The sequence below is a fragment of the Lynx canadensis genome, chromosome B4, assembly GCF_007474595.2.
Source record: "Lynx canadensis isolate LIC74 chromosome B4, mLynCan4.pri.v2, whole genome shotgun sequence".
Lineage (NCBI taxonomy): Eukaryota > Metazoa > Chordata > Mammalia > Carnivora > Felidae > Lynx > Lynx canadensis.
This window is the reverse complement of record NC_044309.1, coordinates 87697136-87723422: the sequence shown is the minus strand read 5'-3', so window position 1 is coordinate 87723422 and position 26287 is coordinate 87697136. Positions and strand designations below refer to the sequence as shown.

Sequence of the window (26287 nt, the reverse complement as noted above, 5' to 3'; positions counted from 1 at the left end):
GCTAGATCAGCATCAAGACATTTTGAACACCTAAGAAATTGATCTCATGATAAATGCAACAATTTGCATAATATGAGCCAGAGAACTTGGCAGGAATGTCATGCAGAGGGGTGAAATAGGGGAGAGAAAAACCGTGGAGCTGCAGAGTAGGGTGCCATTTTCACAGAGAGAGGGCAGAGAAAGGGGGAGAGTGCAGAGCATCAGGATTGCTCAAGAAAAGCACTCCCCACCCCGACAGAAGCTGGAGAGAAAGAGAAGGAAAGAGTGAGAACACTCACAGGGAACTGGACAAAACATCTGTTCTCCAAAACCATTAATGGAGAGAGGGGAGAGGGTTTCAATACCACCAGGGTTCTATAAACAATGGAGCGCAATGTCTGAAGGTTCAGAGATCAGTGCCTGACGATGCTCCAGTGAGGAAGTAGGGCAAATCCCCAGGAATAGGCAATGTGGACTGAGGGATCCATGTGCAACACGGAGAGAAGCGGTTCTCCTGTCTGGAGTGCATTTGATAGAGGTATCTGTCCTCCCCATTGGCAAAAGTCCCAGCGGACCCTGGAGAGCTGTCACATTTACTGATAGTAGAACAAAGGCACCAGAGTGCAGCAAAACTGGCTGGGGTATGATTTACCAAAAACTCTGAGCCACTGCCACTGCATGATCGCACAAATATTTTCTAGGGAAAGCCAGCATCTGGTGATTGCTCAGCGAAACCCCCGCCCCCCCCGCCCAGAGAATCAGTGCAGGTCAAAGATGAAGGTGTCTGTGAAGTATGGGGTTTTGAAACGCAGCCCCATCTGAGATAAAACTGTGGAGGGAGGCATTACCTGGCAGGCAGACAGCTTGGACACAGACAGGGTAAAGGCAAGGAGCAGACAGAAGCCTGATACAAAGGAGGGGTACTTGATCACGCATCCGTGAGGGCACGAAATTCCTAATCCAGAGACTAGAGAGCTGGGTTAAGCTATTTTCACCCCTCGCCCATGCATTCACAGACCAGGATTGACCCCACTGAGCTAAGCAGCACCACCAAGTGAAGAATACAGCTGATACACCAAGCCCTGCCCACCTGCGTCCTCCAGAGACATCCCCCAGAAGACCAGCACAAATCCTCTCCACGTGCTTAGTCTACTGACCATAGAGTGCGTCAAAGTTTCAGTTCTAGGGGCGCCTGGGTGGCTCAGTCGGTTGGGCGTCCGACTTTGGCTCAGGTCATGATCTCGCGGTCCGTGAGTTCGAGCCCCGTGTCGGGCTCTGTGCTGACAGCTCAGAGCCTGGAGCCTGCTTCAGATTCTGTGTCTCCCTCTCTCTCTGACCCTCCCCCGTTCATGCTCTGTCTCTCTCTGTCTCAAAAATAAATAAACATTAAAAAAATTAAAAAAAAAAAAGTTTCAGTTCTAGGGGAAACTGGATTTAACTTTATTCAGGTTTCGTTCTGTTTGCTTGTTTGTTGGTTTGTTTTCTTTGCTTCTATTTTTGCTTATGCTGTTTTCTTTTTTCTTTCTTTTCTTTCTCTTTCTTGGATACCTAAAGAGCAATTTTTATCCTATTTTATTTTATTCTATTATTAAACATTTTTTAATTAATTTAAAATTTTAATTTAATTAAAAAATTTTACTTTTTTTCCCCTCTTTTTTCTATCAAACCTCTCTCCACAAGAAGACTGAAATACACCTAAGATCTGGCTTCCTTTATTTGATTTTGTTTTGTTTTAATATTACTTTCTTATTAACTTTTTTCTTCCTTCAAAATGACATGATGAGAAATTCACCCCAAAAGAAAGAAGAGGAAGAAATGATGGCCAGGATTTAATCAACACAGATATAAGTAAGACAGTCTGAACTAGAATTTAAAACCATGATTATAAGAATACTAGCTGGGGTTGAAAACAGAATAGAAGACACCAGGAAATCTCTTTCTGCAGAAATAAAAGAGCTAAAATCCCGTTAGGATGAAATTAAAAATGCTATCACCAAGATGCAATCTCAAATGGATGATATGACGGCAAAGATGGATGAAGCAGAGCAGTGAATCCGTAATTCAGAAGATAAAATTATGGAAAATAATGAAGCAAAAAAAAGAGGGAAACAAAGGCGAAAGATCACCATACAAGACTTAAGAGAACTGAAAGATTTATTAAGGAGGAATAATATTCATATCATAGGCATCCCAGAGATGAAGAGAGAGAAGAGGGGCAGAAGGTTTATGTGAGCAAATTATAACTAAAAACTTTCCTAATCTGGGGAAGAACACAGACATCAAAATACAAGAAGCACAGAGAACTCCCACTGGACTGAACAAAAACTAACCATCACCAAGGCATACTGTAGTCAAATTCACAAAATACACAGACAAGGAGATGATCGTGAAAGCAGAAAGTGAAAAAAAAAGTCTTTAACCTACAAGGAAAGACAGATCACGTTCATGGCAAACCTGTCCAAAGAAACTTGGCAGGCCAGAAAGGAGTGGCAGGAAATATGCAACGTGCTGAATTGGAAAAATATGCAGCCAAGATTTATCCAGCAAGGCTGTAATTCAGAATAGAAAGAGAGACAGAGTTTCCCAGACAAACAAAAACTAAAGGAGTTCATGACCACTAAACTAGCCCTGCAAGAAATTTTAAGGGGGACTCTTTGGAGAAAAAAAATGAAACAAAACAAAAGAGACCAAAAGTAACAAAGACTAGAAAGGACTGGAAAATGTCACCAGAAACACCACGCTACAGGTAACACAGAGGCACAAAATTCATATCTTTCAATAACCACTCTAAATGTTAAGTAGACTAAATCTTCCAATCAAAAGACATAGGTATCATAATGGATAAAAAAACAAGACCTGATCTATATGCTTACTACAAGAGACTCATTTTATACCTAAAGGCACCTGCAGATTGAAAGTAAGGGGATGGAGAACTATTTATCATGCTAATGGACATCAAAAGAAGGCCAGAGGAGCCATTCTTATATCAGACAAACTAGATTTCAAAACAAAAACTGTAACAAAAGATGAAGAAGGGCATTATATCATAATTAAGGAGTCTATTCACCAAGAAGATCGAACAATTGTAAATATTTATGCCAACTTGAAAGCACCCAAACACATGAATCAATTCATCACAAACATACAGAAAGTCATTAATAATAATACAGCAATAGTAGGGGAATTTAACACCCCACTCTAGCAATGGACACATCATCTAAGCAGAGAATCAACAAGGAAACAATGACATGCTGGACCAGATAGACTTAACAGATATATTCAGAACATTTCATCCTAAAGCAGCAGAGTACACATTCTTCTCAAGTGCACATGGAACATTCTCCAGAGTAGATCACATAATGGGACACAAATCAGCCCTCGACAAATACAAAAAGACCTATATCATCCCATGCAGATTTTCAGATCACAAAGCTATGAAACTTGAAGTCAACCACAAGAAAATATTTGGGAAGATCACAAATACTTGGAGATTAAAGAACATTCTACTAAAGAAAGAATGGGTTAACCAAGAAATTAAAGAGGAAATTAAAAAAAGTACATGGAAGCCAATGAAAATGAAAACACGACAGTCCAAAGCCTTTGGCAAGTAGCAAAGGACGTCATAAGAGGGTAGTATATAGCAATCCAGCCCTTCTTAAATAAGGAAGAAATGTCTCAAATATACAACTTAACCTTACATCTAAAGGAGCTGGAAAAAGAAGAGAAAATAAAGCCCAAAACCAGGAGAAGGGAAATAATGAAAATGAGAACAGAAATCAATACTGAAATTAAAACAAACAAACAAAAAACAAAAAAAAGGGAACAGATCAACAAAACCAGAAGCTGGTTCTTTGAAAGAATTAATAAAAATAATCAGACTTACCAAAAAGAAAAAGGAAAGTACCCAAATAAATAAAATCACTAATGAAAACAGAGAGATCACAACCAATACTGCAGAAATACAAACAATGATTAGAGAATATTTTGAGCAATTGAATGCCAACAAATTGGGCAATCTGGAGGAAATGTATAAAGTCCTAGAAACATATAAACTACCGAAACTGGAATAGGAAGAAATACTAAATTTGAACTGACCCATAACCAGTAAAGAAATTCAATCAGTCATCAAAAATCTGCCAACAAACAAGAGTCCAGGGCTGGATGGATGTCCACGGGAATTTTACCAAACATTCAAAGAAGAGTTAATACCTATTCGTTTCAAGCTGTTCTCAAAAATACAATGGACAGAAAGTTTCCAAACTCATTCTATGAGGCCAACATTACCTGATTCCAAAACCAGACAAAGACCCTACTAAAAAGGAGAATTATAGAACAATTTCCCTGATGAACATGGATGCGAAAACTCTCAACAAGATACTAGCAAACTGAATCCAACAATACATTAAAAGAATTATTCACCATAATCAAGTGGGATTTATTCCTGGGATGCAGCGGTGGTTCAATATCCACAAATCATTCAACGTGACACATCACATTAATAAAAGAAAGGATAAGAACCACATGATCCTCTCAATAGATGCAGGAAAAACATTTGACAAAATACTGCATTCTTTCGTGATAAAAACCCTCAAGAAAGTAGAGATAGAAGGAACACACCTCAACATCATAAAGGCCATATGCAAAAGACCCACAGCTAATATCATCCTCAATGTGGAAAATCTGAGAGCCTCCCCCCAAAGGTCAGACACATAATAGGGATGTCCGTTCTCACCACTATTGTTCAACATAGTACTAAAAATCCTAGCCTCAGCAATCAGACAACAAAAAGAAACAAAGGCATACAAATCAGCAAGGAAGAAGTCAAACTATCACTCTTCACAGACAACATGATACTCTATGTGGAAAACCTGAAAGACTCCACCAAAAAAATGCTAGAACTGATACATGAATTCAGTAAAGTCACAGGATATAAAATCTACGTACAGAAATTGGCTGCATTTCTATACACCAATAATGAAACAGCAGAATATCAAGGTATCGATCTCATTTACAACTGCACCAAAAATCATAAAATACCTAAGAATAACCCTAACCAAAGAGGTAAAAGATCTGTATGCTGAAAACTATAGAAAGCTTATGAAAGAAACTGAGAAGAGACAAAGAAATGGAAAACATCATGCTCATGGGTCAGAAGAACAAATACTGTTAAAATGTTAATACTACCCATAGCAATCTACACATTTAATGCAATCCCTACCAAAATAACACCAGCATTCTTCACAGAGCTAGAACAAACAATCCTAAAATTTGTATGGAACCAAAAAAGACCCCAAATAGCCAAAGCAATCTTGAAAAAGAAAACCAAAGCTGGAGGCATCACAATCCCGAACTTCAAGATGTATTAAAAAGCTGTAGTCATCAAGAGAGTATGGTACACAAAAACAGACACATATATCATTGGAACAGAATAGAGAATCCAGAAATGGACCCACAAATGTATGGCCATGTAATCTCTGACAAAGCAAGAAAGAAAATGCAATGGAAAAAAAAGACAGTCTCCTCAGCAAATGGTATAGGGAAAACTGGTCAGTGACATCCAGAAGAATGAATCTGGACTGCTTTCTTACACCATACACAAAAATAAACTCAAACGGATGAAAGACCTGAATTTAAGACAGGAAACCATAAAAATCCTAGAGGAGAAAACAGGCAACAACCTCTTTGACCTCGGCCACAGCAATTCCTTACTAGACATGTCACTGGAAGCAAGGGAAACAAAATCAAAAAAGAACTGTTGGGACCTCATCAAGATAAAAAGTCTGCACAGGGAAGGAAACAGTCAACAAATCTAAAAGGCAACTGATGGAATGGGAGAAGATATTTCCAAATGACATATCAGATAAAGGGTTAGTATCCAAAATCTATAAAGAACTTATCAAACTAAAAATCCAAAACACCAATAATCCGGTGAAGAAATGGGCAGAAGACATGAACAGACACTTTTCCAAGGAAGACATCCAGATGGCTTACAGACACATGAAACGATGTTCAACATCACTCATCATCAGAGAAATACAAATCAAAACCATAACGAGATACCACCTCACACCTGTCAGAATGGCTAAAATGAACAACAGGTGTTGGCAAGGTTGAGGAGAAAAGGGAACACTTTTGCACTTCTGGTGGGAATGCAAACTGGTGCAGCCACTCTGGAAAACAGTACGGAGATTTCTCAAAAAATTAAAAATAGAGCTACCCTACAATCCAACAATTGCATACTAGCTATTTATCCAAAGGATACAAAAATGCCGATTTGAAGGGGCACATGCACCCCAATGTTTACAACACTATCAACAACAGTCAAAGTATGGAAAGGGCTCAAATGTCCATTAACTGATGAATGGATAAAGAAGACGTGGTTTATATAGGGGCACCTGAGTGGCTCAGTCGGTTAAGCATCCGATTTCAGCTCAGGTAATGATCTCTCTGTGAGTTCGAGCCTCTCTCAACAGCTCAGAGCCTGGAGCCTGCTTCGGATTCTGTGTCTCCCTCTCTCTCTGCCCCTCCCCTGCTTGCGCTCGGTCTCTCTATCTCTCTCAAAAATAAACAAACATTAAAAAAAAATTTTTTTTTAAAGATGTGGTATATACATACAATGAATATTACCCAGCAATCAAAAAAGAATGAAATCTTGCCATTTGCAACAACATGGATAGAACGAGAGTATATTGTACTAAGTGAAATAAGTCAGACAGAGAAAGACAAATACCATATGATTTCACTCATGTAGAATTTACGAAACAAAAAAGAAAAATATAGGGGTAGGGAAGGAAAAATAAGATAAAAATAGAGATGAAGGAAAACCATAAGAGACTCTTAAGTATAGAACAAACTGAGGGTTGCTGGAGAGGTGTTGGATGGGGGGAATGGACTAAATGGGTGATGGGCATTAAGGAGGGCTCTTGTTGGGATGAGCACTAGGTGTTATATGTAAGTGATGAATCACTAAATTCTATTCTTGAAACCATTATTACACTACATGTTAACTCACTTGGATTTAAAAAATAAAAAAAGAAAGGTATAATAATTTTGCTGGATAGTTAATTGGTAACTAAGGTAAGAAAAGTCCTTCACCATTACTGTTCCTTGAGGCTGGACTGCCAGAGGTTGACCAACTGCCACAACTTGCTGGTGAGATTCACTTGATGGACTTATCATCATAACACTCTGGCCCTGAATGGAATATGCTAGAACACAAAGGAAAGCTTAAATAATTAAGATATACTTTTCACATTATTCAAAGTAATGTTGTATTTTAAAACATTAATTTGATTAAACTGAGTTCAACTATGACACTTATGCAGTTACCTATTACCTATATGCAAACATTTTTGAAATTCAGGAGGTATAAAAACCAATATAATTTAAGCAAATTTTAAGTAATTTTCTATATAACTTTTTAAAATTATAAAACTTAGGTATACTTTTTCACAAGCAAAATAGAATTAGGACACATGGAGTATTTTAACATATATTCCCAGTAAACTTTTATAGTTAAAGTTAGATGTCAAATCTCACATTTTCAGTCTGAAAACTAAATACCATCTTGAAATATATTTCTATTACATGTAACAAACCTGAGTGTTTTCAAAGTATTCAACAAGAAAAAAAATATCTGAACGTTAAAAGCAGCATTATTGTTCTACTAGTTCGTTGAAAAAAATAAAAACAAAAACAAACAAAAAAACACCACTACTTTTTTTATTTAAGTTTATTTATTTATTTTAAGTAATCTCTAGACCCAATGTGGGGCTCAAACTCATGACCTCAAGATCAAGAGTTGCACATTTCACTGACTGAGCCAGCCAGGCACCCCAAACCACCATTTCAATAGTATGATATACTAGTATGATAAACTATGATATAGTTTACAACAGACTTCTAGATTTATTTTCTTTTTAAAAATTTTTTAATGTTTGTTTATTTTTGAGAGAGACAGACAGTCAAAGCATGAGTGGGGAAGGGGCAGAGAGAGATGGAGACACTGAATCCAAAACTGGCCCCAGGCTCTGAGCTGTCAGCTCAGATCCCGATGCTGAGCTCGAACTCACAAGCCATGAGATCACAACATGAGCCGAAATTTGATGTTTAACCATCTGAGCCACCCAGGCACCCTGGAGATTTATTTTCTTTTATCCTCACTATTATTGTTGAAAATTGGTATTATTCTCCCTGCACTCCCATTGTTTTAAAGAGATGGAAAAAATTTAAGCTCTGGGTCACAGACCCAGAGAAGTCTGCAGACTTCTCGCAGAGGTCATAGTCAGAGAGTGAAACAGGTAGGCTTGAACTAGGAATTTCTATAATATTTTCTCTACATAATGTCACATCACTAGATGAAAAAAAACTCCGAGTAAGCTGAAGTCTTACATTTGTTGGAAAGCGTGGCTGCGGTGGTGGTATTCAGCACAGTAAGAGCATAATGGGGGGGTAGGGAACCTTTGCATATTGCAGTTATAAAGGCGTCTCTTGAAGTTACAAGGCCCAGTCTTCCACAAAGAGCAGCCATAGTCAGTTCAGCTTTTAAAATATTCTCAGTGGCAGCTTCATCTGTGCTGAAAAGATAAAGTATTGTATTTAATATGATTAATTTATGTTTAATTATACTGCAAACATGATGTGCAATTAGGTATTCAGTGGAGTTTTAAGAAAATCTATAGACAAATAACAGCAAAATATACTTAAGGAATTTTAACTAATCAACATAATATCTGAAAATCTGAATTGGGTGAAAGCAATATATAATACATATTTCATTATTGAAGAAAATGGTTAAGCACTCAAAGATTTAACTTAAAATATCAAGCATTTTAAAATCAGTAAATTCTGCCATTCTGGAAAACAAATCAAAGTTACTGATAATCATCATCACTGTAAAAGTAGTAGTAAGGCTTGAAGTGGAAAAAAAAAATTCTGTAATTTTAGGATTGGATTTTCCGTTAAAACATTATGACAACTACTCTGGTGGGGAGCAGGGCAAGAATAGGAGGAAGGGGGGAGGTGGCAGAAAAAGAATAATGTCCAAAAACTAATATTAAGAAATAAATCTTAAGACAAATTGAAGTAACAATTTTAATGTTTGTTTCTTATTAACTGTCACATGCAATATAAAAATTATAAAGACTTAATACCTGGCATCAAGAAGGAGTGAGAGAGCAGCAAGTAAACCACACCAGCAGGCATTCACCATTTCTTCCCAAACAGCTCTACTGACTTAAATGACAAAAACACACAATACTTCATGATAACATAGTATTTGACAAAATGCTATTCTAAAACCTCCCTAGTCATATGGTGATACATTATATATTCCATCAACAACTTAATTATAATACTAAAATCTATAATATTTATATATTTGAACCAATGAAAACTTAAAAACCACACCAGAGTTTCAGAATTCAAAAAGTTAACTTACTGGTGTGTGTGTGTGTGTGTGTGTGTGTGTGTGTGTGTGTGTGTAATGTCAGCTCCTTTTCCCTTCCCCTTCATTGGGCCAATCTTTCAGCCTCTGTGATCAGCTAAGAGTGATCAGCTGGTTCAGCCAGGAGATTGGTGATACACACACACACACACACACACACACACACACACTGGGAATCAAGTAAATAAAGCAAATCCACTGAATAAACTGGGACCAAGTTTTCACTGTTGGAGAATGTAATTACAAACATGGAAAGTTGAAAATAAACCTTGTGGTATTAAACCAGAACTGGAGAAACCTCATTTACACAGACATTTTTAGACAGGCATTTTTAAAATGTAGAGAGATGTATGCTTGTGTGTGCATGTGTATGCGTGCATTTCTTTTTCAAGTAGTAAAAAGCACACTAGTGCCCATGTGTTAGTTTCCCAATACTATTCTAAACTAAAAGAAGCTAGGGCTCCTTAGATAAATAACTGAATCCTGGTCTTGGCAAGAAAAATCAAAGATGAGTTTAGAACATTTTGTTGTGTCAGATAGTAAGGTAGAGGTCAGAAAATGACAAAAGGACATAGTGACCAGTTTGAAAGGGGTCCCACTGGCAATGTCAGGAACAATCTGAGTGTTAAACCAAATAATGATAATCACAGATTGCAACCCTTCAATAAAATAAAATTCCATTCTGCCATTCTGGGGGAAAAAAAAAATCAAAGCAACTGATAATCATCATCACTGTAAAAGTAGTAGTAAGGCTTGAAGTGAAAAAAACATTCTGTAATTTTAGGACTGTATTTGCCATTAAAACATCAGGGCAAGAATAGCAGGAAGGGGGGAGGTGGCAGAAAAAGAATAATATCCAATATATAAAAAATAATATAAATGAATAAATCTTAAAAAAATAAATGGGAGAGAAGGAAAAGCTCTCTTTAATATTTTAGATTAGTCTCAAAATATTTCTCCACAAAAAGTTCATAATTATTCTTACATTGAAGAAACCAGCCAGACATATTAACCAAATGGTAACATTACCAATAATGAGACATGCTGACACTGTATGCTCCTGACATGTTGATACACTAAGTATAATGCAGCAACATTTCTATGGTAAAAATGAATAAATTGAATCTAATTATGAGGAAACAAAAGACAAACCCAAACTGACTGAGCTACCCTTCAAAAGGGTCAAGGTCATATAAAACAAGGAAAAACTAAGGACATGTTCTAGATTAAAGGACAGTATAGCAACATGAAACTAAATTCAACAGGTAATCCCAGAACATAAAAGACCTCATTGGGGGGCGCCTGGGGGGCTCAACTGGTTAAGCCTCCGACTCTTGGTTTTGGCTTGGGTCATAATCTCATGGTTCATGAGTTCAAGTCCCGCATGAGGCTCTACGCTGACAGTGCAGAGCCTGCTTGGGATTATCTCTTTCTCTCCCTCTATCTGCCTCACTCTGGCTCACACTGTCTGTCTCTCTCTCTAAAAAAAGAAAACAAAAACAAAAACAAAAATGAAAAGGAAAAGGAAAAGAAACAGAAAAAAAGACATCATTGGGGCAACTGGCAAAATTTGAATGAGGTCTCAAATTAGATAATACTGGGCTAATGGTAAATTTATGATGGGACTGTACTGTAGTTATATAGGAAACTGTCCTTATTTTTTAGAAAACACTCAAGTATTAAGGGGAAATTGGGCATTATGTCTGCAACTTATTCTCTAATAGTTAAAAAGGTAAAAAGTATAGTGACATATATAAATACAAGTACACAAATATGGTACTATTAACAATTGGGAAATCAGGGTGAAGGATATATGGGAACTCTAGTATCTGTGCAACTTTTCTGTAAATTTCAAATTATTTCAAAATAAAAGTTAAAAATACATCACATATACCTATTTCCTTATCCATCTGGTCTGACGTTGACTGTGATTCTTGCCGTTCTGATGACTGTGTTGGTGAAGAAGCTGCTTCAGTGGTAGTCTGACATTCTGTTTCAACCTCTCCTAACTCTCCTTCAATCATACTAGTGATTCCACGTACAAGGTCTAGCAAACAGTGGAATGCCACAGACATAGCATAACCTTCTGGTATAGTTGGGGGCTCAACTTTGTCCAACATCTCTAGGCTGAAATTATGAGAAAATCAGAACACTAATTAAAAGCCGCAATAATGAAAATACATGAAAGGACTTCCATAATTTGTAGTCTACAGAAATTAAGAGCAACAAACTGCAAAAGTGAATGGACATTACTGAGTTTGTGTTGTTCGGAGGAGGGCTCCCTTCTCAGTATTCTAAGAAACTGATTAGAAAAATTAAGGTCTGACCACTTCCATAACTAATTAGTTTAATAACTTACTTTTTTGCCTCTCCCCACAAGATGTGCCAATATTTTCATTAAATGTTGGCACTAGAAAAATAAAGACATGCAAAATAGTGTAAGACTAAATGGATTATAAAACCACTCAAATCTGACTAAGGTGCTTTCAAAATAAGGTGCTATCAAATCAATCCTTTAAATGGGAAGATACTTTCACACTGAGGAAGTATTACTGTGAGATATCCAGCTTAGCTATCATCTATCTCAGATACAATATGTCAACAGAGTAAGAATAATACTCAGAGCTTCAGTATGTCAAAGTCACATTTTAGAGCAGTTTCTACCCCATAGTTAAAACAAAGCTTTCAAAAGGGAAGATAAATCTTTTGTATTAAGTCATGGCAAATAAAGAGTTATGGTTTTAAGTTCCTTAAAACTGAAATCTGTCAAGATAAATCAATGGAAAAAGAACTGGTGGTACTGGAACAACTGGATATTCATATGTAAATGAATGATGGTGGATCTACCTTGCACCATATACAAAAATTAACTCAAAATGTATAACGACCTAAATGTAAGGGCTAAAACTAAAAACTCTTAGTTGAAAACCTGGGAAAAAATCTCCACAACCTCACATTAAGTACTGATTTGTTAGATATGATGCCAAAAGCACAAGCAACAGAAGAAAAAATAAATTGAATTCATCAAAATTAAAAAATATTGTCCTTCAAAGGATACTGTTAAGAAAATGAAAGGCAATCCACAGAATAGCAAATCATATATCTAATAGGGGACTAAAGAATATATAACACTTATAGCTAAATAATAATAAAAAATAAATAAAAAGGAGCAAAGGATCTGAAAAGACCTTTCTCCCAAGATGATATATAAATGGCCAATAAACACATGAATAAGAAACTCAAAGTCATCAGTTTTTAGAGAAATGCAAGTTGAAATATGGTAAGATAACATTTAATATCCACTAGGATGGCTATGATCAAAAGACTATGACAATAATCAAAAGATAGTAATAAGCATTGCTCAGGATGTAGAGAAATCTGAACCCTCATATACTGTTGGTGGGAATGTAAAATGGTACAGTCTCTTGGGAAAATAGTTTGGCAGTTCTTCAAAAGTTAAACATCCACAACTACATGACCCAGCAATTCTACTCCTAGGTATATATCCAAGAAAAAGGAAAACATATGTCTAAGCAAAAAAGTTACACACAAATGCTTACAGCAGCATTATCTCTAAAAGCCAAAAAGTGGAGGGGCGCCTGGGTGGCGCAGTCGGTTAAGCGTCCGACTTCAGCTCAGGTCACGATCTCGCGGTCCGTGAGTTCGAGCCCCGCGTCGGGCTCTGGGCTGATGGCTCAGAGCCTGGAGCCTGCTTCCGATTCTGTGTCTCCCTCTCTCTCTGCCCCTCCCCCATTCATGCTCTGTCTCTCTCTGTCTCAAAAATAAATAAACGTTAAAAAAAAAAAAAATTAAAAAAAAAAAAAAAGCCAAAAAGTGGAAACAACCCATCAAATGATGGATAAACAAAATGCAGTACATCCATAAATCAGAATTATTTACCCATAAAAAGAAGTGAAACAGTGATATATCCTACAACATGGATGAACCTTCAAAACATGCTAAGTGAAAGCCTGAACAAAAGAATATTTATTGTACGATTACTTTTATATGAAATATCCAGAATAGGCAAATCGGTAGAGATGCAAGGTAGATTCATGGTTGCTAGGGGGTGGGGAAAGGGAGACTGAGGAATGACTGATAATGGGTAAGGGTTTCTTTCTGGGGTGATGAAAAAGTTCTGGAATTAAATGGTAGTTACTGTTGTATATAGCTTTTGAATACAATGAAACCATAAATTATACACTAAGACTAAATTTTATGGTTTGTGAATTACATCTATACATACAATTGAAATCACTAAAGATTACAATAAAAAAAGTTAATAAAAGGGGTGCCTGGGTGGCTCAGTCAGTTAAGCATCTGACTCCTGATTTTGGCTCAGGTCATGATCTCATGGTTTGATGAGTTCGAGCCCCACATCGAGCTCTGCGCTGACTTTACAGAGCCTGCTTGGGATTTTCATATTCTCTCCCTCTCTCTGTCCCTCTCTCTCCCTCCCTCCCCTCCCCCCGCCCCTCCCTGGCTTGTGCTCTCTCTGTTTCTCTCAAAATAAATAAATAAATTTGAAAAAATTATTTAAAAAAATTAAAGTTAATAAAAGAGATTTCCTACTTCAAATCCTAAAAGTCCCTGAATCATAATCAAGACTGGAGGTAGGTAATTTATAAATATATGCAAAACTCAAAGTAAATAGCTATCATTTGTTGTGCAATTACTCTTGGCCCGGGACTTTAAGGTATTTTTTTGGTGCATTTTGTCTTGTTTAAACTCCACACAAAACCCCTAAAAGACACAGATGATGAAACCAAGGACTATGGTGACACCGCTACCAATCAGCAGTTCTTAACCCAAGTCTGATTCTAAAGTCTATCAATTTAGCCCCTAGCATGTCCTGGCTCTGAGTATTTTAAAATTTAGGTATTCAATAAAAATATAAATACATTCTTGATCAAGAGATCTAAGCTCAAACAGCAAGGGTAAATTTTCTGGATTCAACTGTATAAAGCCACACATTAAGCCTATCAGCACTAATTGTTTTTTTCAGACAAATCTCTACTTTCAAAGAACAAATGATCTACTGTGAAAATGCATCTAAAACAGATAATATAATCTTAAATATCCAAAACTCCAATCCCCAAATTCTATGGTAAAGACTTTAAGTGCCAGAATAGTTAGGAGAAAAAAGGTGATTTATGTTTATTTATACCACAGCCTATAACATGGCCTACACTTTCTTACCTCAATATTTCAGGGCTATTTTATTAGAATCACTACATAAATTCCAGTTTTAGATAAAATGTAACTCGTTTATTTAAATATTTTTAAATTTAGGTAAACTTGCAAAACTGTCACAAGCCCAACTTTGAAAGAAACCACAGTGTAATTAATCTGAAAGAATATGTCAACAATACTTAGGTAAAAACTACTTCTGAGGGCACCTGGGTGGCTCAGTCAGTTAAGCGTCCGACTTCAGCTCAGGTCACAATCTCATGTCTCGTGAGTTCGAGCCCTGCATCAGGCTCTGTGCTGATAGCTCAGAGCCTGGAGCCTGCTTCAGATTCTGTGTCCCCCTCTCTCTCTGCCCCTCCCCTGCTCATGCTCTGTCTCTCTCTCTCTCAAAAATAAATAAACATTAAAAAAGTTTAAAAAAACAAAAAAAACTACTTCTGTCTGTACATCACTTAAGTTTTCAAACGATTACATACTTAAAAAAGTCAATACATGAACAGAATACACAATCAAGATTTCCATTTTTACCTTCAAAGAAAATAGTAAAAATAACTTTATACTCGAAATCACAGTATTTAGTAGCAGAACTAGTTAAAATCAACTCTCTTAATTGACAAGGACTAAATTATCAACAAACAATTGGCCCTGGGCTCCTTGGTGGTTCAGCTGGTGGAGCATCTGAGGTCAGGTCATGATCTCATGGTTCATGGGTTTGAGCCCTGCGTCAGCCTCCACTCTGACAGTGCAGAGCCTGCTTGGGATTTTTTCTCTCTCTCTCTCAATAAATAAACTTAAAAAAACTATTTGCTGTTCTTTTAAAACAAAAAGAATAAATTAAACAATTGGTTTCAGGGGCCCCTGGGTGGCTTGGTTGGATAAGCGGCCAACTCTTGGTTTCAGCTTAGATCATGATCTCACGGCTTTGTGGGCTCAAGCCTGGCCTCAGGCTCTGCGCTGGCACCATAGAGCCTGCTTGGGATTCTCTCTCTCCCCTTTTTCTCTGCCTCTCCCCTACTTATGCTGTCTCTCTCTCTCTCTCTCAGAAAGAAAGAAAGAAAGAAAGAAAGAAAGAAAGAAAGAAAGAAAGAAAGAAAGAAAGAAAAAGGGAGGAAGGAAGGAAGGAAGGAAGGAAGGAAGGAAGGAAGGAAGGAAAGAAAGAAAGAAAGAAAGAAAGAAAGAAAGAAAGAAAGAAAGAAAAAAGAAAGAAAGAAAAAAATTAGACCATTGGTTTCTGACTTCCATTTTATTAATAAAAAAGCAATTATTACAACTTTGCCAAGTAATTACTCTTTTGTCATTTGTTTTGATTTTTCTTCCTCAAGCACTCACTCTCTCCCTTTAGTTATGTATCTGTTCAATCTTCTATCCTCAAAGATCATTTCTGTCCCCATCTTCACCTTGGTCACTCTCTATCCCCTTAACTTGTCTTTTCTTCAAAGAATTAAACACTAGCAAGGTGATATTACATGTTTATTTGAGCCTTTATTGACTATCTCACTCACTAATACATAAGTTCCATACGGGCAGCAATTTAGTTCCATGTTGGGGTTTTTTCAACTTATAAAATGAGGTGGGGAAGTGAATGAATCAGATTACTGTCTCCTTCAGTGCTAGAAATATCATTCTTTTAAATTTGATTCTCTAGTATACTTGCACCACTAGCCTTTATAGCAAGCAAAAGCTTATATGAGACTAGGTAACATTATCTTTTAAATGACTAAGAATAACAATGAATTTTAGTTAAATATTTCAGTCCTCTATGACTCCATGCTTTTACACTTTTAGGCAAAATAAAGCTGTACAGCAAAATATCATGATCATACAATGTAGACTGATACACCATATAAATTTATCATTTAAACTAGTCAGAGAAAAGGAGGTTGGGCAAATGAGCAAAGGGGTGTGGGAGACACAGGCTTCCAGTTCTTCTAGTCACAGAATGAATAAGTTACAAGAATAAAAGGCACAGCATAAAGGATAGAGTCAATGATATTGTCACAGTGATGTAAGGAGTCAGATGGCAGCTACACTTGTGATGAACACAACGTAATGCGTAAACTTGTCAAATCACTGTATTATATTGTACACCTGAAACTAATGTAACATGTGTACTATACTCACATTTTTATTTATTCTTGAGAGAGAGAGAGAGAGAGAGAGAGAGACAGACAGACAGTGTGAGCAGGGGAGGGAGAGAGAGAGAGGGAGACAAAAGCTGAAGCAAGCTCCAGGCTCCGAGCTGTCAGCACAGAGCCTGACACAGGGTTTGAACTCACAAACCATGAGATCATGAACTGAGCTAAAGTCGGACGTTTAACTGGCTGAGCCACCCAGGTGCCCCTATGCTCAAATTTTAATGAATGAATAAATAAATAAATAACCAAACAAACCAACAAACTAGTCAGAGACTCTGCTTCAAATCTTAAGTTTTGATTTACTGTCATCAGAATAGTATTTTAATTATACATACTAAGCATTCAAAATGTATGAAATAACTGCTTCACAACAGCTGCAGCATTAAACCTATGTGGTATTAACTGCTTTATCTCTGGAGCACTGTAGTTCACTTCAACCTAAGAAAAATCAACAATACACTGCCGACTATATATTTGTTAAACTGAAATAACTAATGATAATACAAATAACATATATGGTATCCATTAAACACTTCAAATTAATTAAACTAAAAGTACTGTATGTTAAACCCTAACAATGGAATTAGCTAAACAGTTAAAATAACTTTTATTACCTAGAGAATCCTGAAAGGTAAATATATCACTACTCCCATTTTATAGGTGAAGAAACTGAGAGTTTTAAAATTAAAGAATTTGCTGCTGGTAAAGTCAGTATTAGAAGACCTAAGTCCAAAGGGTCTGAAATCAAGTCACATACTTAAATCAAAAAGCCATATAAGACAGCTGACTAGGTCATCAGGTAGAAAAACCACATTTTGTTTCACAATGCTATTAACAGGTCTACAAATAGACAAAAGAAAACAAACAAAATCCAATCCTTAGTAAAAATCTCAAAATATGGCCAAAAAAATTAGTTCTAAACTGTATTGGAATTAGTAGGCTTAAATTCAAAATATAATGCAGAGAGAAACATTTTATGATAAAATATCCCCAACAACATCAATCATAAAATAAGGCTACTACTACTTACTAGGTGGCTTTTGCACTGCCTTGTACTGTTATTGTCAGAATAGGTATCCAAGTTCCTCTATATTCAAATGCTGGTAGCAAAGTAACACCTCCACCAATCCCCAACATTCCTGAGTTAGCTGGTGTTGAGACAGGGCCCCCTGAGTTATTGTTTCCTATTAGATAAGGAGAAGAAAACAAAGATACCAACTTAGTACTTAATTACAAATCAATGATAATAAAATATCTGTTCAATTAAAAAAAAAAATTTGTTCTAGGGGCACCTGGGTGGCTCAGTTAGTTGAGCATCCAACTCTTGATTTTGGTTTAGTCATGATCCCAGGGTCATGGGATCGAACCTGGAATCAGGGTCCATGCTGAGTCTGGAGCCTACTTAAGATTCAGTGTCTCTCTCTCTCTCTCTCTCTCTGCCACTCTCCCCAACTCCTGTTCTAAAAAAATTTTTTTTTAATTTGTTCTACAGGAATGGATACTGCACAAATAAATGAAGTTTATCAATCCTGTTATGGCTATTAGAGAGTCTCTCTGTCTTCCCAGAACACCATTTCCTTTTTTATTTTTTAGAGAGAGAGAGCACGAGCAGGGAAGAGGGGCAGAGGGAGAAAGAGAGAGAATCTTAAGCCGGCTCCACACCCAGCACGGAGCTCAACACAGGCTCTCATGACCTGAGCTGAAATCAAGAGTCAGACACTTAACTGCCTGAGCAACCAGATACCCCACCATTTCCCTTTTTATAAAAAAAAAAAAAAAGTACTAATTAGTAAAACTATTGACAAACTTTACAACATACTTTCTGTTAGACCACTTTTCACCATAGGTGAAAATAATGAATTAAAAAAACCATTAATCAGATAGTAAAAAGTAGAAGATAAAGAAGGCAAAGAGAAACTAGAAGTGGTACACTGATTTCCAAACAAGCTTAAATCAAGTTCACCCATTTCGTTAAAAGAAAGACTAACAGACCTCCTAAGATGGTGAACCAGACTCTTTATTTATTTATTTATTTATTTATTTATTATTTTAATTTTTTAACATTTATTTATTTATTTATTTAAAAAAATTTTTTAACGTTTATTTATTTTTGAGACAGAGAGAGACAGAGCATGAACGGGGAGGGTCAGAGAGAGAGGGAGACACAGAATCCGAAACAGACTCCAGGCTCTGAGCTGTCAGCACAGAGCCCGACACGGGGCTCGAACTCAAGGACCGCAAGATCATGACCTGAGCCGAAGTCAGTCACTCAACTGACTGAGCCACCCAGGTGCCCCTCGTTTTATTTATTTTTGAGACAGGGAGAGACAGAGCATGAACAGGGGAGGGTCAGAGAGAGAGAGACACAGAATATGAAACAGGCTCCAGGCTGAGCTGTCAGCACAGAGCCTGACACGGGGCTCGAACTCACAGACCGCGAGATCATGACCTGAGCCGAAGTCGGCCACTTAACCGACTGAGCCACCCAGGCGCGCCCAGACTCTTTTTAAAGAGAGGCACAAAATGAAGACTCTTTTAAAATGAAGATAAACATCTAAAGTCATATTCTTATGTGATTAGAGAAACGGTAAGTATACCAGAGAAAGAAACATATTCTGGAAAGAAATAAACACAGGGCTCCTGAATGGCTCAGCCAGTTAAGTGTCCAAATCTTGATTTCGGCTTAAGTAATGATCTCACGGTTTGTGGAATCGAACCCCAAGTTGGGCTCTGGGTCGACAGCATGGAGTGTGCCTGGGATTCTCTCTCTCCCTCTCTGCCCCTACCCTGTTGATGCACATGCTCGTTCTCTCTCTCTCTCTCATAATAAATAAATAAACATTAAAAAAAAAGAAAGAAAGAAATACAGGTGCGCGGGTGGCTCAGTCGGTTAAGCATCAATTCTTGGTTTTGGCTCCGGGTGTGATCTCTGGTTCATGACTTTAAGCCCCATGCTGGGTTCTGTGCTGATGAGGCACAGCCTGATTCTGACTCTCTCTATCCCCCAGCCCCCAAAATAAATGAATAAGCTAAAAAAAAAAAAAAAGAAAGAAACACAATTGCCTCAATAAGACTGAATATTCCTTTTTTTTTTAAACTTTTTTTTATGTTTATTTTATTTTTGAGAGAGACAGAGCATGAGTGGGAGAGGGTTAGAGAGAGACACAGAATCCCAAGCAGGTTCCAGGCTCTCAACTGTCAGCACACAGCCCAATGCAGGGCTCAAACCCACAAACCATGAGATCATGACCTGAGCCAAAGTTGGGCACTTAACCAACTGAGCCACCCAGGTGCCCCGAGATTGAATATTCTTTAAGTGAAAGTCTTTACTATCAACACATTTAGGTAATTCAAATTTCTCTATTCACAAAATTTCTATGAAATACCCTCTCAGAATAGTGCATATTGTAAATCGTGGCAGAATATAAAAAACAAAATATGAATTAGCCTTTACCAGCTTGGTTTGTTGTAGCAGGATTTCCAGTAGGAGGGACAAGAAACAATGACTGGATAAAAGATCCCAGGGCATTTACAATATCACGAAAAACCTTGGTAGAATGCTGTTTCATATCATAGGACTGACAAAATGACCTGTAAAATAATTTTTAAATAAAATAAAATGTTTAATAAAATGTTTCTAGGGAAAATATTTGAATATATTAACATTTTTTAATAGCAAGTAATTTTGATTTGTCAGTCTGAATGCTATACTCAAAACTTCATCACACCTGAGTTATTCTACTAAGTTAGTACAAAGGTTGAGACTGAGGTCAATGTTCCAAAAAAATTTTTCTTGGCTGTATTAACCAGTAATTTGGATGGATGGCAATTACTACCCATGTTTTTTGCCCACTTCTCAGTTGTTTTCCACACTCACACCCCTACCCCTCTATATACATACAATACACAATTTTCTTTGTTTAGAAATCAGTAACGTTTGGGAATACTTAAAAGTCTTCCTACTAGCACAAACATTAACCTATTTAACTAAATACTGCTGAGGTTCTACCTTAATAGCTGAGGCTGCACACAGAGTCTGTGTATAGATTCTACTGCAACAGCTCGTAGCCACTGTGGTTTATCTGCATCCAGAAATTTCACCAGAAGTGACAGAAATATCTCACATTCAGTTACCTAAAAAGTATAAGATTTTTTAATAATATTTCTTTAAATCTAAGATAAGAATTTATAAAATACACTCTTGTTCTTAGTTTATGGAAAAATCAATAAAATCTTCTAACTTTAAATAAATTACAATTCTTAATGGGGAGTAGAGAAAAGGAAGAGAAGAGCAGTTATATAAGGGAAAAGCTAACAGTAAAAATAATCAGTCTCTCTCTAAATACATCTCTGAAAACACACACTAGTCATCTGCTCACATGGTCAATCTTTTATCCTCATTCTTTAGAAAGCACTATGCACCATCACACCATCCTCACTGCTGCCAGGTAGCACACATATCATGTAAACTGCTGGTAGGATGTACATTCTACTCTTTAATAATACCACAAGTTTTTCCATACGTTCTTGTGCTGCTTAAACAAAGAGGCAATAAACGTAAGCATGTTTAGTATATATTTTCTAGGGAATAACAAAAAGGAATCCATAGCAGTTAGCAAGTATAAGATATAAAGTACTTAGAATGAGGCCTGGTACATAGTTTCCCTTTCTTTATAAATATCCGTTATCATTACTGTTAATATAAATCATGTCTTCTGCAAGCTCTTTGTAAATAAAAATGTTTAGAGCACATTCTCAACATTACACACTAAATGTGTGGTAGATGAATAAATGAACAAAAAAAAGTAACCAGTTTTTTCAAAAGTTAATAGATTACTTCTTAATGTTACACATTAACTGAGGGCACAGCAGGATCCTTGTGAGGTAAGAACCTGACATTGTGGTTAGTAGGCCAAACTGAAATCTCCCTTTATACCAAGTGCAGCACATTATTGGATGAGTTAGCTGGGGGTACCCTGAAATGAGTAAGCATCATGTGGGGCAAGAAATTTCAGAAATATAGCAGTTGTCAGGATGTTAGCCCAAAGTCTTAGCAGCTGGTATCTTCTAATGTCTTACAGTACTGTTAACTGGATGCTTAAAACTAGGACATAATCATGAAGATAAAGCAGGAGGGATAATTAAAAACTTGATTCTTGGATTGCTATGATTGGGGAAGTCCTAAAACAGAGGCTTATCACTGTCCTAAACATGATACTGTTAAAAAGCATTAGATCAGAAATCAGATGGGCTCAGCTTTATCCAACAGAGTGGATGACAAGTTACATAACCTTATAAATAAAGGATAAAAGTATCTCATCTTCCGGAGAAGTCAAATGAGAAAATTGTAAAAATAAAAACGTCTCGTAAATATGATAAAGTGCCATGCAAATACGGAGCACATTTTTTCCTAAACAAATGATCCTTTTTAGTAAAGAACTGATAAAGAATCATGCTGGTGACTCACTATGCAAGTTGTTATCTACAACAGAGTTTTAACATTAGTGGGTCCTCCAAACGCGCACTACCTCTTTTAGAATAAAAGTGAAATATAAATGCGGTAGTACAATTGAAGGCTCATAAGCCAGGTTTTGAGGCCAGAAAACAAAGGCTCTCAAAAACATTATATCACAGCCAAAAGAAATATTATTATAAAACTTGCCTTGAAGAGTATATCAGTTCCTCTCCTGTAAGAGAAGAACTACAGCACATTCTGTCAGCTGAAAAATCATGTATGAGGAGTACTATGTACATAACAATACCTAGAGACCTGTATTATTTTAGTACTTATTTCATAAAAATTACTATCTGAATATATCGTAACATACAAAAATTCAAAGGCTTTAATGAATATATTGTAACATATAAAACATACAAAAATTCAAAGGCTTTAATTTGTAATCTTAAAAAAAAAAAAAAAGCAAATCAAACAACTTATACTACAGCCACTACAACCTTGTAATTTGGGTAAATGAGAGCCTCTCTCCTGAGGTCTGGAACTTTGGTCTCCTTTCCTTCCTCCTTGCCAAGTGTGAAAGTCTGATCAGAGAACTAGTGTTGAGGTCACTGCATTGTTCTCAAGGACATCAATGGAGAGCACCTGCTGTGAATTTATTAAGCCTTTTTCCCAAGAAGCTGCACTCACAGGGAAACGTGTATTAAGAATGGCATCTATGGGGGGCGCCTGGGTGGCTCAGTCAGTTGAGCGTCCGACTTCAGCTCAGGTCATGATCTTACAGTTCTTGGGTTTGAGCCTCACGTCGGGCTCTGTGCTGATAGCTCAGAGCCTGAAGCCTGCTTCGGATTCTGTGACTCCCTCTCTCTCTGCCCCTCCCCTGCCCATACTTTGCCTCTCCAAGATAAACATTAAAAAATTTTTTAAAAAGAATATTTAAAAGAATGGTTTCTTTGGCCTAAGTCTAATTGGCCTAATGTGACATGAAGATACCTCATAAACTCCATTATACTAGCATGAAGAGTGATGAATGTTTCTGAATTCCTACAGTCCTTTGGTACTGGATAGTAGTCAAGAGACAACTGATGCTTAAGATTAATCATTCATTCTGGTAGAAATTTTAATCACAGTAGCACATGGATTTCTGATAAGGAACTATGTACATAATAAAGTAACTGTTGACTTAGGACACAACAAAGACAATCTGATAGACTATAAATGCAGGAGTCTATTTCTCAAAGGCTGATAAGAGTAAACAACCTTTTGGCTAATGAATTTGTAGTGCTAAGATCCTTTGTTGGAGACATGTATGTGAAGCAGTAGAAAATTAGGTTGGGTAGGTCAAAATAGCCCCATTAACTCCTTTTTAAAAGCAGTGAGTCAAAGGTAGAAAAGAGATGTGCTACCAACTTATAAGCTAAGTTTCACAAATCCCTTAAACTATCTTCCTAAAAAAGATATCTGGACACAAAGCATAAATGATTCAGAGGACAGAGAAGCATCTAGCTCAGATGATAGAAAAGAGAAAGAATATAGTATTCCTGCTATATTATATCTCTTTCTGAATGACCAGGGCATTCCAATTTCCTCCAGTCACTCTAGATATATTAACAGAACTAACCTTTGAATGTTAGGTATTTCCACCCCCGAGCTACTTGATACAACAAAATAAGCTGGTGAATACTGAAGGAGAACAGATTCCCTAGTTAAGTGATTCCCCAAAGTGGGGTCAAAATGAGGTCACAATTATTTTGATAGTAATACTAAGATATTACTTGCCATTTTTAGTGTATTGACATTTGCACTGATGATACGAAAGCAATGGTGGGTATAACAGCTGGCGTTTTAGCACGAATCAAGGCAGTAGCACCAAACTGCACTAGTATCATTGTATTTTTCATTCCCACACACAATTTTGTTTTAAAAAGGTCTGTTTCACTAAACAACCACAATGAAAATAAATAAATAAAAATAAGCATAAATAAAAAATAAAATACCAATTATTAATTTTATTAAATTTGACCTGTAAGTGTCTGTCTTTTTAATTTTCTGCGTGATAAAATGAGAATATATATGAAGCAGTTTTTCTACGTATCAAAGTACAACGGTCGTCCGGGGAAAAACATAGTTAAGAACTGATCTAGTCACTTTTTTCCCCCTAAGGAACACCATTTTAACTGAAAAAGCAAACGGTAAATTACGACTTTTTAGACTTGTGTACATTGCAGACACTTAATAAAAAAATGAACAAAGTAAGCTTGTAGCTGTAAGGGAAACAAATAACAGTATTTGTTGCCAACAAGAAGACTTAAGCTTTCAAGCAAAAGTAAGTATTCTAGAAAATTTATATCTACCACTGTGACCTTGACAACTTCTTAATATCAGATTTATCTGATAAATGGTTGGTGATTAACAAAAGTGATTTCTGGTAATGTATAAAATGTTGATATTTGGATTATCTGCATAATTAAAATACATGATATTACAAAATCATGTATGGATAAAAGATATAATCAGAGCACAAGATGAATCAATGAATTTTAATGTAACCGAGTATGAAAATGTCATTACTATGGTTTCAATACTACACCTTTAAGAAACTGTCACTTGGTCCAGTCTGGTGTAGTAGCAAAGAGGAATATCCACTATTAAGATAGATTTGATATCCATGAAGACAATTCTGCCTTTTCCAACTACATGTCTTTGACAAGACAGATTTTCTTCATATGCTTCAACCAAAACAACACGTCACAATAGAATGAAAAAAGATAAGAAAATCCAGTTATCTTCTATTAAGCTAGACATTAAGGAGATTTGCAAAAAATATCTTTGTTTTCCTCTTGGAAAAATGAGTTTTATGTTAACATGAGTGGGTTCAGTATGATCTGACTTAATTTTTAGTACAATAAATGATAGAAAAAATCCACATAAACAAAAGGTCAATATTTTCCTACAAGCATAAAGAGATCCAAAGACTAAAAAGTGTAAGAATTACTACTCCAGTATGTCTCCTAGATGTATAATTTCCATGTTTAAATAAAGAAAACACAAAGAAATGAGAGAGAAGCATTGCACATAAATTACATATCTTACTCCACAAGTATCATACCTTTAACTTTTGCCCTTGGAGAAGCTGTAGAATGTCTGAACTTGCTCATAATGAAAAGTGCCAAATATTACAAAATCTAACAGTGTGGAATTAATATTTTAAATCATCTGAAGATGAATTTGCCTTTACAAACACAGTAAGGTAAGTTTTACCAGTTGGTCATTACCCTCAAGGAGTGAAGTACACAGAAGTAGGCCTTTCTCTACCACCTTTAGGTAGTAATATTCAATCTTTCCAGTAGCTGGTGACACTGTTACTTATCTTCCCCTTTTATCCCCCACCCAAGTCAAGGAGATTAAGGTCAAAATATGGAGAATGGTATGGTAACAGTATGAAAAATGTGACACTAAACAGCCTTGGAGAGAAAAGAAATAAGAACTAAGAAAACAGAGAAGTAGTAAAAAGCACTGGGATTAAGAGCGAGGATTTTGGGGTCTAAAAGAATGAGTTAACATCCCAGCTCTGTGCTTATAAAGTATAATCTCAGGCATTTTACATAAATATCCTGAGCCTTATTTTTTCAGCTGTAGTAAAGTCTAAGTGAATATATGTAAAGCACTTTGTATAGTGTCTGAAATATATGCACTCAAAAACAGCAATTTCATCCCAAACCAAAATTACTGAGGAATGAGGTATCTGTATCTCTTAAGAAGTCACTGGATGAACTGCTATATACTAAAAGTGGTGGACAGAAACTAAGTTCTTAGTCTGCTGAGATACCATACCAAAATACCACAGACTGGGTGGCTTAAAGAACAGAAATCTATTTATCACAGTTCTGGATGCGAGAAGTCTAAGATCAGGGTGCCAGCAAGGTGAGATTTGCATCAGACTGCTCTTCCTAACTCACAAGCAGCTGCTTTATCACTGTGTTCTCCCATGGCAGAAAGAGAGAGAAAGAGCAAGAAAGCTTTCTAGTGTCTCTTCTTATAAGGTCATTAACTCCATCATCATGGCCCTACAGCATGACCTCA

The 26287-nt window shown here is 36.5% G+C and overlaps 1 protein-coding gene across 5 annotated transcripts in view; it reads right to left on the bottom strand.

The window, feature by feature from the left end:
- The window catches only part of MON2 (MON2 homolog, regulator of endosome-to-Golgi trafficking), a 121157-nt gene that overhangs the window by 53067 nt on the left and 41803 nt on the right, over positions 1–26287 (bottom strand). For all 5 annotated transcript variants that reach the window (XM_030323101.1, XM_030323098.1, XM_030323099.1 and 2 more), the window contains 7 exons: positions 20759–20883; positions 20204–20340; positions 17780–17933; positions 11319–11551; positions 9132–9213; positions 8371–8555; positions 7075–7187 (listed from right to left, as the gene is read on the bottom strand). In XM_030323101.1, coding sequence (XP_030178961.1) covers positions 7075–7187; positions 8371–8555; positions 9132–9213; positions 11319–11551; positions 17780–17933; positions 20204–20340; positions 20759–20883 — 1029 coding nt within the window. The remainder of the gene's footprint in view (positions 1–7074; positions 7188–8370; positions 8556–9131; positions 9214–11318; positions 11552–17779; positions 17934–20203; positions 20341–20758; positions 20884–26287) is intronic.